The 13,193-nt window shown below is 43.7% G+C and overlaps 1 protein-coding gene across 6 annotated transcripts in view; it reads right to left on the bottom strand.

The window, feature by feature from the left end:
* Positions 1-294: 294 nt before the first annotated feature.
* LOC121539279 (steroid hormone receptor ERR2) overlaps positions 295-13,193 on the bottom strand; it is a 54,990-nt gene continuing 42,091 nt past the window's right edge. For all 6 annotated transcript variants that reach the window (XM_041847653.2, XM_041847651.2, XM_041847652.2 and 3 more), the window contains 2 exons: positions 6,937-7,206; positions 295-3,319 (listed from right to left, as the gene is read on the bottom strand). In XM_041847653.2, the coding sequence (XP_041703587.1) occupies positions 3,075-3,319; positions 6,937-7,206 (515 nt within the window). In that variant the 3' untranslated portion in view covers positions 295-3,074. The remainder of the gene's footprint in view (positions 3,320-6,936; positions 7,207-13,193) is intronic.

Raw genomic sequence — 13,193 nt, 5'->3', positions numbered from 1 at the left:
CTACGCTCTACGCGCTTCAGCACTCAGCAGTCCTGTTCTGTGAGTTTGTGTGGCCAACCATTTTGCGGCTGAGCTGTTGTTGCTCCTAGATGTTTCCACTTCCCAATAACAGCACTTACAGTTGACCAGGGCAGCTATAGCAGGGCAGAAATGTGACGAACTGACTTGTTGGAAAGCGGGCATCCTATGATGGTGCCACGTTGAAAGTCACTGAGCTCTTCAGTAAGGCTACTGCCAATGTTTGACTATGGAGATTGCATGGCTGTGTGCTCGATTTTATACACCTGTCAGCAATGGGTGTGGCTGAAATAGCCGAATCCACTCATTTGAAGGGGTGTCCACATACTTTTGTATATATAGTGTATCTTGGCAGGAGCAGCTCTAGACAATAAATATTTGATAGAAACGTGGACGGCTCAGGTATATTTCAAAACAGTCATGTTGGGTGTAAAGCATTGAGGAGAGGTGCCTGGAGTTTACACTGCATCGTGCTGGGTGTAAAGCATTGAGGGGAGGTGCCTGGAGTTTACAGTGCATCATGTTGGGTGTAAAGCATTGAGGGGAGGTGCCTGGAGTTTACGCTGCATCGTGTTGGGTGTAAAGCATTGAGGAGAGGTGCCTGGAGTTTACGCTGCATCGTGTTGGGTGTAAAGCATTGAGGGGAGGTGCCTGGAGTTTACTCCGTATTGTGTTAGGTGTGAATTTTGGATCACTACAAAAAGCTTGTTGTAAAGTCTGTTCAAACTGTACTTGTCCATACAAACACTTGTATTTTACAGCAGAGCAAAGAAAATATAGTTCTGATATTTTTGATTAGAATACTTTTTAATAATATTGAAATGTTGATCCAATTGTCCCAAATCTTAGTAAAAGCGTGCTTTCAGCATGGTTTCAGTCAGAATTGGTCCCCGTTGCATTGCACAACAGTAAAATAACTCAAGTTACATTGTCACCCTCTAAAGTGGAGCCTGTTAAGTGGACAGCGGCTAGTTCAAGTTGGGATGATTAGGTGCTGGGGTGTGTAGTCATCCTCCATTAAGTGGCCAATCAGGCTGCAGTAAAAGAGGGTGCTGCAGGATTAACGCTGGCCAATGATATCATAAGCAGAGTAGCAACCGTCCCGTCTGCAATGTCAGGGATTCCTTTGATCACAGTATCATATTGTGACAGCACCAAAATCTATCACATCACACAAATCACGTCAGTAGTTTAATCATCCCCCTCCCACCACATTCTCTCCCAAGCAGAACAAGAACAGCATGAGTCTACAGTACTGAACTACAGGTCCCAGCATGCACCATGGAGGTCGACCTACCTACACACAGGGAGCATGGAGGCCCCCTCCTCACTTTCCCACAGAGATCACACCTTGTACAGACACACTGTGGGACTAGTGCTACCCTTTGAAACATGCTGACACTTTGTAGTCTGCATAGCTTCTCACAAGAGGAGCACCTTGGGGAGTGATGCCTGTCTGGCTCCTGGCCTGTTGAGAAGTATTACACCACAGCTACTGTGTCAACATGGGGTCAAGCAGCGCTCCACGTGTCTACTGTACTCCTGGATGGAGGCAGAGCAGCACAGTAGAGAGCAGGCAGACAGCTTTGGCAATAACCTCCTTCTGGGTTAAAAATACCCCCAGTCAGCGTGAAGCGCTAGCTACCAACAAATCACTGCACTGCACCTGCCATTCACCTCCATTTGGATGGAGCTCCATAAAGGCAGCCCCAGCTATAAAAAGACAGGCAGCTTCTAAAATGCTGATAGCAGATGCTGGACACCTTGCTCCCTGTGTGTGGGAGGACTCTGCCACGGTCTTAAAGGACCCAAAATAGAGCGTTTGACATATGGGCCTCTGATTGTTTGAACATGGAATCTCCTGGACTTCTGCCACTCGGCAGAAATCCTTTGATACCCCCGCCCCAAACCCACTCATCATCTTTCACCCTGCCCAAATCAGGTCATTCGCTCAGTTGCCAAGAGACAATTTCCATCGGATTGAACATTCACCAAATGTGGGGTTTGAGAGTAACATCAACAACAACATATACAGAGGAGAAACACTACAGTGCAACAGGTGAGTGGTGCGTCCATTGCCAAGACACACACTCACACACAAATGAGAGGGCATGGTCTTCTAGCGACAGACAGACAGACAGACAGACAGACAGACAGACAGACAGACAGACAGACAGACAGACAGACAGACAGACAGTAGCGTTGTGAAGCAGATGATAGAGAAGGTTTAACATGGCTTGCCCACGGCACGGCTCCCTTTATTGCTGAGTTACTACAGAATAAGACGACTGACTACCTGGCTACGCTAGTTTGGTTAAACATGTCATGTTACCAGTTTATCTTCTTCCTGTCTGAGACCGATCCACATCACACAGATCACTGCTCTGAAGAGGTATATATATTTAAATCAATAGAGCTCACATTTAACAGGTAACAGTTTTTGTTCTTTCTTTCTTTTCTTTTTTTCCCAAGAAGAAGAAGGAGAGAAAATGGCCGTCGTGTTCACCAGACATAACTGTACACTCAGTCAACCATTATTAATAAATATATACATGTCCTGGTCAAGTCCAGTAGGTGAATCAACTGTCTAACAAGTGAGTCATAGTGGTTGACATGTGTTGTCATCAGAACACATATGGAGACCTCAGCTGTAGATTCTGACTAGAAATAAAACCATGTTAATTAAGAGCCTGAAATTATTCCTTCTGAAGATATGGAGAGAGGGGGAGATCCTTCACATACAGTAGGACCACAGACCATAAACAAAACAAAAGTATTACTGTACATAGTATTTCTTATATATTTTAAATTAATCTGCATCATTTTATATTTATACTTATAACCAAGTTTTGCATTTGTTCTTTATTATTATTAATTTTTTATGTCTGGGCTCCAAGCGGGCAAAGTGCGAGAGAGGTCAGTCTGTCTCCCGTCACAGTCAGCAGGGTGTTCCTGTCCTGAGTCCCTCTGTACATGTCCTTCTGTCTGCATCGCCCGTCCACACCACCGTCACGTCCCTGTCCCCATCGCCTTCACAGGGGCCACCTGCTCCTCCATCAGACCTTGGCCTCCAGCATCTCCAGGAAGAGTTTGTGCATGGGCACCTTTCCCTGCACCTTGATGCTGTAAAAGTGCTGCACGGCCTTGGTGGCGGTCTGACGCAGCAGGGGCAGGGTCATGAGTAGCTTGCCTGCCCGCCGGGGGTCCTCCTGATGCTGGCTGCTCTCATAGTCCTGCAGGGCCTCGTGGAGCGCATCCTGGAGCTTCTGCACCGCCTCCACGTCCTCTATATGCATGGAGTCTGGAGAGGAGAGGGAGAGACAGGGTCAGTGAAAGAGGGCTCTTCAACATGAGTCATGTTAACATCTTCAGAGATACAATGAAAATACAAACCAGTGCTTTATTTAATGAAATGTAAAATAGTTCTGTAAATAGTTACACATCAAAACTTTGCAGAATACAGTGCATATTTCCAATGCAATGAGAACTGAATGAGGCTGGTGAACACAGCAGGAATTCTAAAAAGGCAGTTATCTCCAATGTATTTTTGCTAAAGTAAAACATGGCTGGGTCGGTACTACTGATCTATCAGTGCAGTCAGCTATTAGATACGTTATCAGCATAATTCACACTGCGACAAGATAAACAATAGAACGTAAAGAAAAACCCAAAGCTTCATGTAATTTTTTTGCCTGGTGGTCTTGGTTTGATTTTCAAATGGCCTTTGACCAATGAGACTGAAAATCAATATAATGCTGCAGTATCCTGGAGCACACAATGGAATGAATAGCAGCCAATCCCCGGTGAATGAATACATATTAAACACCTCACTGTTCCAAAAGACAGCTCTGGAATAGATTGTTTTCTTATAAACACTCCATCAGGGAATTGGACGGTGTAAACTAGCTTCAATAAAGAAATAATACTTCCTTCACATTTTCATTCATTTCCTCCCTCCTCTCTCACAGACACGTGGAACAAATAATTAAGTGGAATGAAAGTAAACACTATTGTATATTTGATTGAATAATAACTTGACTGTTAGTGTTTTAGCTAGCTGGAATCCATATTTTGACTGATGATTGATCATACAAAACTAATTCTATAAACTCCAACTTAACCACTGTAACTACATGTATGTAGGCCTACTGTAACAGTGAAACTACATCAACAACAACCATGTGTACAGTATCATACTGACTCTGTAGCCCATATCCTCCCTGAAGAGGAGGGTTCTCTCTCTGACTCATTGCAGTCGCTCCCTCTCTGATGTGCTGGGGTGTATTGTATTGTTCACGGATACTCTTACGGTACGTGCAGAATGTTGTAACACTCCCTTTTATTTATCTCTCTCTCTCTCTCTCTCTCTCTCTCTCTCTCTCTCTCTCTCTCTCTCTCTCTCTCTCTCTCTCTCTCTCTCTCTCTCTCTCTCTCTCTCTCTCTCTCTCTCTCTCTCTCTCTCTCTCTCTCTCTCTCTCTCTCTCTCTCTCTCTCTCTCTCTCTCTCTCTCTCTCTCTCTCTCTCTCTCTCTCTCTCTCTCTCTCTCTCTCTCTCTCTCTCTCTCTCTCTCTCTCTCTCTCTCTCTCTCTCTCTCTCTCTCTCTCTCTCTCTCTCAAGGATACACTGGGGTTGTGGTTCTCTCAGTGGTTAACCAGTGTCTGGCACTTGTGAGATGGCGTGTCATTGGTTGCCTGCCTGACTTGTATCACCTTGGCGGTGCATATTTCACCACGCGGGACAATAAAAGGCAAAACAGATTTCAGACTTCGTCACAAATTCATTGACTGGAACAACTATATTCCCAAGACCTTGAGACATTTCTCACCCTGACGCTTTCCAATCCACAGCGGTAAAACGAAGTAGGTCGTTTTGGAAAGTGAATGCGCAGATGAGCGGGGTGGGGGGGGGGGGGATTGGAGGGATGAGCAGAATGGAAGAACAAAAGGGAAATTCACCAGGAAGAAGTCAGAGAGCTAACAGTATTGTATCTCCTGTTTGCTTCATACAGGATTAGTCAATGATAAACAGCATATTAGGTAATATAGACAAGTCAATGCACGGACAAATTATTAGCAATTAGATGCATTTTAATTACTGTGATAAAATTATAGAACTAATAAATGTATCAAAGACGTTAGTGAGTGTATGTGTGAGTGTGCATGTGTGCTTCAGCACATGCGTGACATTTTAGCCATTCAACTCATCTAATGCCAAGAATGAGTGAGCACAGTGGACAAAGGTCTCAGGGTGAAGTGCAGGCAAGAAGGAATGAAAGAAAGAGCTAGAGAGAGACCAGATGAGAAAGAAAAGAGAGCAATAGACAGAGAGAGATCAAGATATCGAGAGAGAGAGAAGGAGAGGGAGAGAGAGAGAACGCAGCATGTAGACTTTGGAGGAGGGGATGGGCTTAAAAAAACTACTTTGAAGAAACAATTTCCTTGCAATCCATCAGAGAGCCCACGTCGATCCCATTGATAAACTGCTAATTACAAAATCAATCGCTATGAATTTTCACAGCTGTCAGACAGAGGGGCTCCCGGGAGAGTGATCTCACAGAGACCTTGTTCAAACGTTCCGGACGCCTCCTACCCACACCGACACCAGGCCTCCCTCCCTCACCCACCCCCCAACAAAGCTCTGTCGTCTGAAAGCAAAGCAAAGCCCACCATCAGCGTTTTCATTTTTCAGCCAGACAAAAAAAAAAAAATCGCCCGTGGCCCAGCCAGGCATTGATCAGAGAGGGACAGGCCCTGCCTACTCAAAAGCAGCCTGTCGATACGAGTGTGCCGTCTTCGCATTGGAACAAACAAGCCCCATCACTCCCTGATACTCATTCCATTCGACTTAACACATTGTATTGACAGGCCCTGTGCTCCTAATGAAATGCTAAATTTATCTCCCATGGTTGGCGTGCCCTGCAGCTACTGTTATGGAGATAGAGGGATGGATGGAGAAATACCACATGGAAGGCTTTCAATTAAAAGTTCAGTGCTCCCCTCCTCCTCTATCTCTCCACTCCATCTCAAACTCAAAACTAAAGGGTAAAGTCAACAACTGTACAACTTTAAACCCTGACATGACATTTTGGTCATGAGATAGATATAGAAATATAGATTTAACATATTAAATTAATGTATATTAATGTAATGGAGATGATTAACAAACATAAATTATGAACAATTGTTATTATGAATAAGATAATATTCCAATATAAAATTAGAAACAGTTTTCTGCATTTGTGCAATATAAATACAAACATTTTTGGTTTTACATTTGAAAGAACCCCATAAGGAACACCAAACTGGCAAATTAATGGGTGTTTAAAAAATATTCCAAACTAATTTTATATTTCTGTGTCACAGGCACTATAGTAATAATTTGTTCATTTGAAATTAACTCTTGCTCTAGATCTGATATATGACAGTTTTTGAGATTAATGAAATGTGTCCTAAAATGTATAAATACTAGATTTATTGTGGGTTCGATTCCCATGGGGGGCCAGTATGAAAAATATAAAATAATGTATCCACTAACTGTAAGTCGCTCTGGATAAGAGCGTCTGCTAAATGACTAAAATGTAAATGTAAATGTATTCATAAAATTACGACATAAAGTTAAAAAGTCCCAAAAGTATTATTATTGCCCACATGTGTATATTGCTTGTGATTGCCCATTTTACAATATCATATTGTCCATAAAATACTGAACAATTAGACTCTGATCTGCAAAACATACATTATCAGCAAAAATACAATATTACCTTAAATTATACATTTTATTGTTTTTTAGATTGGTTGTTCACATCATTTTGCATAAATTACAAAACCTTGTAAAGAATGGAATATCCAAATATTCACCTATCATCCCTGGCTGCCGTCTTATTTACACTATATACGGAGGTGGAGTATGTTGTCCTACCTGAGTTAGCGAGAGCGATGGCCTTGAGGGTGACAAACTCCTCCTTCTCCACCTTGAGCTTCTTGTACTTGCGTACGAGCTGCAGGATGGACACGTAGAGGTCGAGCAGGCCCGTGAGCCGCGAGTGTTCCTCGTCCATGATGTAGTCCTCTGCATACACCAGCTCGTCCTCGTAGGGCAGTGAGCGGAACACAATGCTCAGGATCAGGATCTCCATCCAGGCACTCTGCAGTAGACTCATCTGGTCTCCCAGCGACAGCGTTGAGAAGCCTGAGGAGACAGAGGAAAACACTCTGAGAATCTATCTCACTGGCAGTTATCTGCACTACAATGCACTGACACTTAAAATATATTTGTTTGTGTGTGTGTGTGTGAGTATGGGTGTTTCCAGCTCATGCTCTGCCCTCAAGATGAAATAGAAAACAGTGAAAATAGTCTAATAGGCTCTTTATATTCTCACTTCGTCGATGATCAATGCAATTATCTCAAGTAAAGGGTGAACTATTAAATTAATATTAGCAGTTTTAAAATACCACCCTGATTGTTTTAATCAAAACACTATAAAGCCAAACATGTACTGTCCACCTTCAAGGTCTTTTCTCATGGACAGATCTGATCAGTAACCCAAACATGAGTTCAAAGTTTCACCCCGACTGACTAGAGTACATGCCACGGCACATGTTAGCAGCAGAGGTGTTTAATTTTAAATGCACTCTGGAAGGTCCTCTCTGAAACGGGTGTCACAGCACTCCAGTGGGCTTTACTGTAAGTGAAGACAGTAAATCGGTGCAAAGGTCTGGGAGACACAAAGCCGTCTGGTCAGCCCTTGTTTCCTGTCACACTGCTATTGGTGTGAGTGGGATTAGCACTGAGACAGATCCTCATTGGAGGGGTCGAGGACGTGACACACTGGGTGAGGTGATAAAAACACACACACATCACACTCATGCATGCTGGCACGCACGCACGCGTGCATACACACTCACACAAACAGACACACACGAGCGTGCGCACACACAGCGAGGGGTCACGTGGGTCAACCCTGCCCTAAAGGCCTGCTTAAAGCCCGTTCCTGACAAACAGCAACTGGATGAGCTGAAATTGTCTGGGTCATATAAAACTACTGTGATTTCCCCCTTCAAACACACAGGCTGCTACTGCTACCTGTACATATGGATAGAATTAAACCTTTTGAAAAACAACCATCCCCACAGATCCTCTGAAGATGAGGGGAGAGAATTCAGACAGATGAAAAGGGTATCTGGTTAGAAGGAACAGATAGCCATCTTATTATCTTTTCCTCTTACTACCCTTCAGCTGTCAATACTTGGAGCATCCCCCTCCTCCTCCAGCCTTACCTCCTGTCGTGGTCTAGTGTGTCCACGGGCGCCCCCATTCTGACAGCATATTAGCCCTCTCCGACGTCGCCTGATTAAAATGATTGCTTTTACAAGTTTGCTGTTGCAATACTATCTGCTCCCAGGTTATTAAGAGGCGATAGATTACAGTATTGACACACACACACACACACAGTGAGAGAGAGAGAGAGAGAGAGAAAGAAAAAGGGAAAGAGGGAAAGAGAGAGAAAAGGGGGTAGCGGAGAGTGTAATTTCCCTTATCGTAGTGATGACCACAGGACGGGAAGAGCTGGAGGATACATTCATTAACAGATTGCGATCGGAATGTGAGTGCCTTCACAATGTGAAGGGGAATCAATAGTCAGTCGAATGGAGGGTCTGATCAAACGGAGACAGGTGCAGGGCCCAGGACAGGCAGGGCAGGCCCACCCCACCCGGGTGGCCAGGGGGTCTGTGAACCACAGACAGGACCAGCACAATACAGACACTAAACCTGCTAGGAGCACATACTAATATAATTCTAGGAGGAAGCCATAAGTGCCTTAGTGCAGGTGCCTGTGCTCCTACACATCAAAATGTATTTGAAATCCTTTTTAAAGCTCTGACGAAGGCCTTGAGGCCGATACGTAAAGCTTAATAAAGAGCAGTGATACTAGCAAGAGCAGTGATACTAGCAAGAGCCGTGATACTAGCAAGAGCAGTGATACTAGCAAGAGCTGTGATACTATCAAGAGCAGTGATACTATCAAGAGCAGTGATACTATCAAGAGCAGTGATACTAGCAAGAGCAGTGATACTATCAAGAGCAGTGATACTATCAAGAGCAGTGATACTAGCAAGAGCAGTGATACTAGCAAGAGCTGTGATAATATCAAGAGCAGTGATACTAGCAAGAGCAATGATACCATCAAGAGCAGTGATACTATCAAGAGCAGTGATACTAGCAAGAGCAGTGATACTAGCAAGAGCAGTGATACTATCAAGAGCAGTGATACTATCAAGAGCAGTGATACTAGCAAGAGCAGTGATACTATCAAGATCAGTGATACTATCAAGAGCAGTGATACTATCAAGAGCAGTGATACTAGCAAGAGCAGTGATACTATCAAGAGCAGTGATACTATCAAGAGCAGTGATACTAGCAAGAGCAGTGATACTAGCAAGAGCAGTGATACTATCAAGAGCAGTGATACTAGCAAGAGCAGTGATACTAGCAAGAGCAGTGTGCGGGTTTCTTCTTTTTCTGATCTTATTCAGTTGTTACCATGCACCTGCAACAACGATAGCTCAGATGTGCGAGTGCCTTTTGAATTTGAAATCCTTTGCTGTGAAATGTCCCTGTCTGCACTGGAAAAGCTGCACCTTGCCATTAGTGAGAGAACTGGACTGGCCGCAAGGAAATTGTCATGCAAGTGTAGACAAGGTTCAGCCTGATTTCTGCGTCAGGTTGGCATTGCAATCACAGCCTAGGCTTTGTGCACCCTTTTAATGCCAAGGAGCACTCAACCGAAACACCTTGCCCTCAATGTGACAGCACATAGAAAGCACTTGTTCTAGATTTGTACAAGAGAATGCAGAATTCCTCTGTTATACCTCTCAGCAATATGCACAAACTGAACACAGCAGCCTGCAATTACGTTTGACGCTAAAAGTCCTTGAATTTAATCCGGTGTTGTGAGATGGAGAGGTGGTGTTTTCCCCCTGCTCTGTCTCTATCTTCAGAGCCTAAATTATTGCTCCAAATGGGATCTTGTGTCTTTGCCTTGCCGTTTTCCACTCAATTTAATCGAGTAATGAAGTGACTTCCAGACTCCATAGGTCACACAGCGCTCTGGCCGCCACGCTGTGAAGGTAGCCCGGTTAAGTGCCGTCGGAGTGGGTGATTTCCTCTAATGAAATATCAATATTTACATCTTAATTTCCACACCACTGCCTTGGTGGGGTTTGACCAAACATGGCACAATATTGACCAAATCTGAGAGACCTGTCTGTGTGGTTGAAGGCCCTTTTCCACAAGGCTGCCCTGGGTGAGTAGGCTAAACTAGCAAAGGGCAATAAAAACATTTCTGAGATCTCTTTTGTTAATTTTGGATAAGCATGCTTTCATATAGGGAATTGTGATGTTAGGGGGGGATCGTGTCATCTACATTATCAATTTAAAAATAACATTACAAGATAGTATATATTTTTTATCCAGTAAACACAATGGAACTTCAACATACAGTAGGTTACAGTGAATCATATCTACTGTATCACAGTTTAACCACAATGTACCTCCTCATTACACGTGGACAAGTAGTCCTCAGGAGAAATGTCATGTTGACATACCATACTACTGTGCTCCATACTACCACACAATCAGAGTCATGCAGGGGGGGACAGTTCTCTCGGTCCCTGCCATTTCAGAGGGTGACAGACAGACATGTGGTGGCTGTGGACATGGACAGGGAACATGCTCTCTCCTCACCTCTTAACCAGACACTGAAGACCATGACTGGTTTCAACAGTAGACTAATTCACTACATGCCTCAGCTGGGTTCTCACAATGATCCCTGTCCTTGGCTTGGCACAGCATAAAATCTCTCCAGTTGTTGCTTGTGTTTACAATAAACATAGCCACTTGAAACGGGATTGAAAACATTGACAAGCTTGGCTGGTCTCTCTGGTTGATAAAGGCAAATCTGGAATAGGATTTCACTGCCATATTTTGTATAAATCACATATGAAAGTCATAACACAGGAATAATTGTTTTCTTTGACAGATGTTGTCCTGCTCTGCTCCCTCACCTGTTGACCTGACTTATCTATACTGGATTTACATACAACAATATCCTGTCCAAACAGCCCTGTTACAGTCTCTTACCTCTGTCCTCTAAGCTGAGGATCCTATAGATGTACACATGTAGAAATATATTTTTGTTTATCTTCTGATTCTTAGCTTGTCATTGTGAATACAACTGTAAAGAGCCAAATTGGAAAGAGCCAAAATCCCCATCCTCCTTATCTCCGACAGACCCCTTCACCGAGGGAGGGGGTGAGAGGGTGTCAGACCAGGCAGGCCACACCAGCGCCGGCTGCCTCTGGGTCCACCCCTCGTCGGATTAATCAGGGTGCCATTTCATCTGCCAGAGTAAAGGACGGCCCAAAATGAAATGCTGGAGATTTCTGTTGAGCGGGAGTTCATATTCTATTAATTTATTATTGTTTCCCTCTCCCCGAGGGCCATTAGCACGGGTCATAAAAAGAGAAGTAATTACCAGACATGGTGGCCCCCTCCAGCTGCAGCCCCCTCGTATTTCACCCTCAATCAGACTACTGAACAGACAGACAGAGAGAGAGAGAGAGGGATGGAGAGAGAGGGGGATGGAGGGAGAGAGATGAAGCGAGGGAGGGAGAGGGAAAGAGAGTGAGAGGGATGGAGGGAAAGGAAGAGAGAGATAGGGAGAAGAGAAAGAGGAAGCGATTGGCAGTAGAATGGCCTCACTGAAGAGCTCAGTGACTTTCAATGTGGTACCTTCATAGGAGCAACAACGGCTCAGCAGCGAAGAGGTAGGCCACACAAGCTCACAGAACGGGACCGCTGAGTGCCAAAAAAATAAAAAATAAAAAAAAAATAGTCTGTCCTCGGTTGCAACACTCACTACCGAGTTCCAAACTGCCTCTGGAAGCAACATCAGCACAATAACTGTTTGTCGGGAGCTTCATGAAATGGGTTTCCATGGCCGAGCAGCCTAAGATCACCATGCGCAATGCCTAAACCCGCCATGCTCCAGTTTATACAATACTGCCCTTAAAAGGGATCCAGAGATTCAGCTGATCCAATTCAGCTTTGTACTAAACTGGCTGCTAATGTACCTATATCAAAGCTTTTATTTCAAAAACAGTCTATTTTAAAACATCCCTAAATCTACTACTTTTATTTCAGAGACAGATACATTCTTTTTTTAAAAAACACATTTAGAGCTTATTGCAAGAAGCTGTAATGTTTATGATATGTGCTTCTGATCAGTTATACTGTACGGTCTTAAGGTTGATAAAATGACAATTGTTTGATACCAAACTGACTGGAGCAGATGCAAAGCTGTGTGGTCATTTTGGTTTTAATGTGCGTGTGCAAGCCTGTGTGTGTTTGGTGTGTGTTTGTGTGTTTTGTGTGTGGCCATATGTGTTTGTGCGTGTTTGTGCGTGTGTGTGTGAAAGCTGCAGCTGCCGGATATGATTCTTTCTGAATTTACATGACAGTGTCAGGAGGACCCAATCAATAGCTGCTTGGTAATAAATTGCTGTGCTTGACATAAATCATTTGACCTGAACCTTGGCCACACGTACAGCACACAGCTCAAGTCAAACCCGCTGCAAACCTTCACTGGAAACATTTACATCACCCAAACTACCCTGTCATATACGGTGTTACAAATACATTTCAGTACATCTTACATTTCAGCAGTGGAAATCGGTTTTAATAGTCACATATAGCTGGACAATAGATAATTAATACATTTGATCCTGTTTTGCAGGTTAAAACTGTGACTAAATGGTTCAGTGCTCCACTTTTCAGGAGCGCCAGCTATCTCTACTTTTAAAATGATAACCAGACCATTATCCCATTATAAGTAGCTGGGAATGGGTGATTTGACCAGCGGCCTGTGAACGTTATGAGGTTGTATAACGTTAAATACAGTAATCCCCTTGTCTTAATCTGCACCCCCTGAACCGTGACCCCGGTTCGGGAGTATTTAGCCGTCCCAAGGGTCCCACAGCCCTCGTTTGGTGTATATATATATATATACAGTGAGGGAAAAAAGTATTTGATCCCCTGCTGATTTTGTAAGTTTGCCCACTGACAAAGACATGATCAGTCTATAATTTTAATGGTAGGTTTATTTGAACAGTGAGAGA

Source organism: Coregonus clupeaformis, chromosome 25, assembly GCF_020615455.1.
Source record: "Coregonus clupeaformis isolate EN_2021a chromosome 25, ASM2061545v1, whole genome shotgun sequence".
NCBI classification, from domain to species: Eukaryota; Metazoa; Chordata; class Actinopteri; order Salmoniformes; family Salmonidae; genus Coregonus; species Coregonus clupeaformis.
Note: the sequence above shows the minus strand (reverse complement) of the source record. Positions and strands in the feature narration are given on the sequence as shown.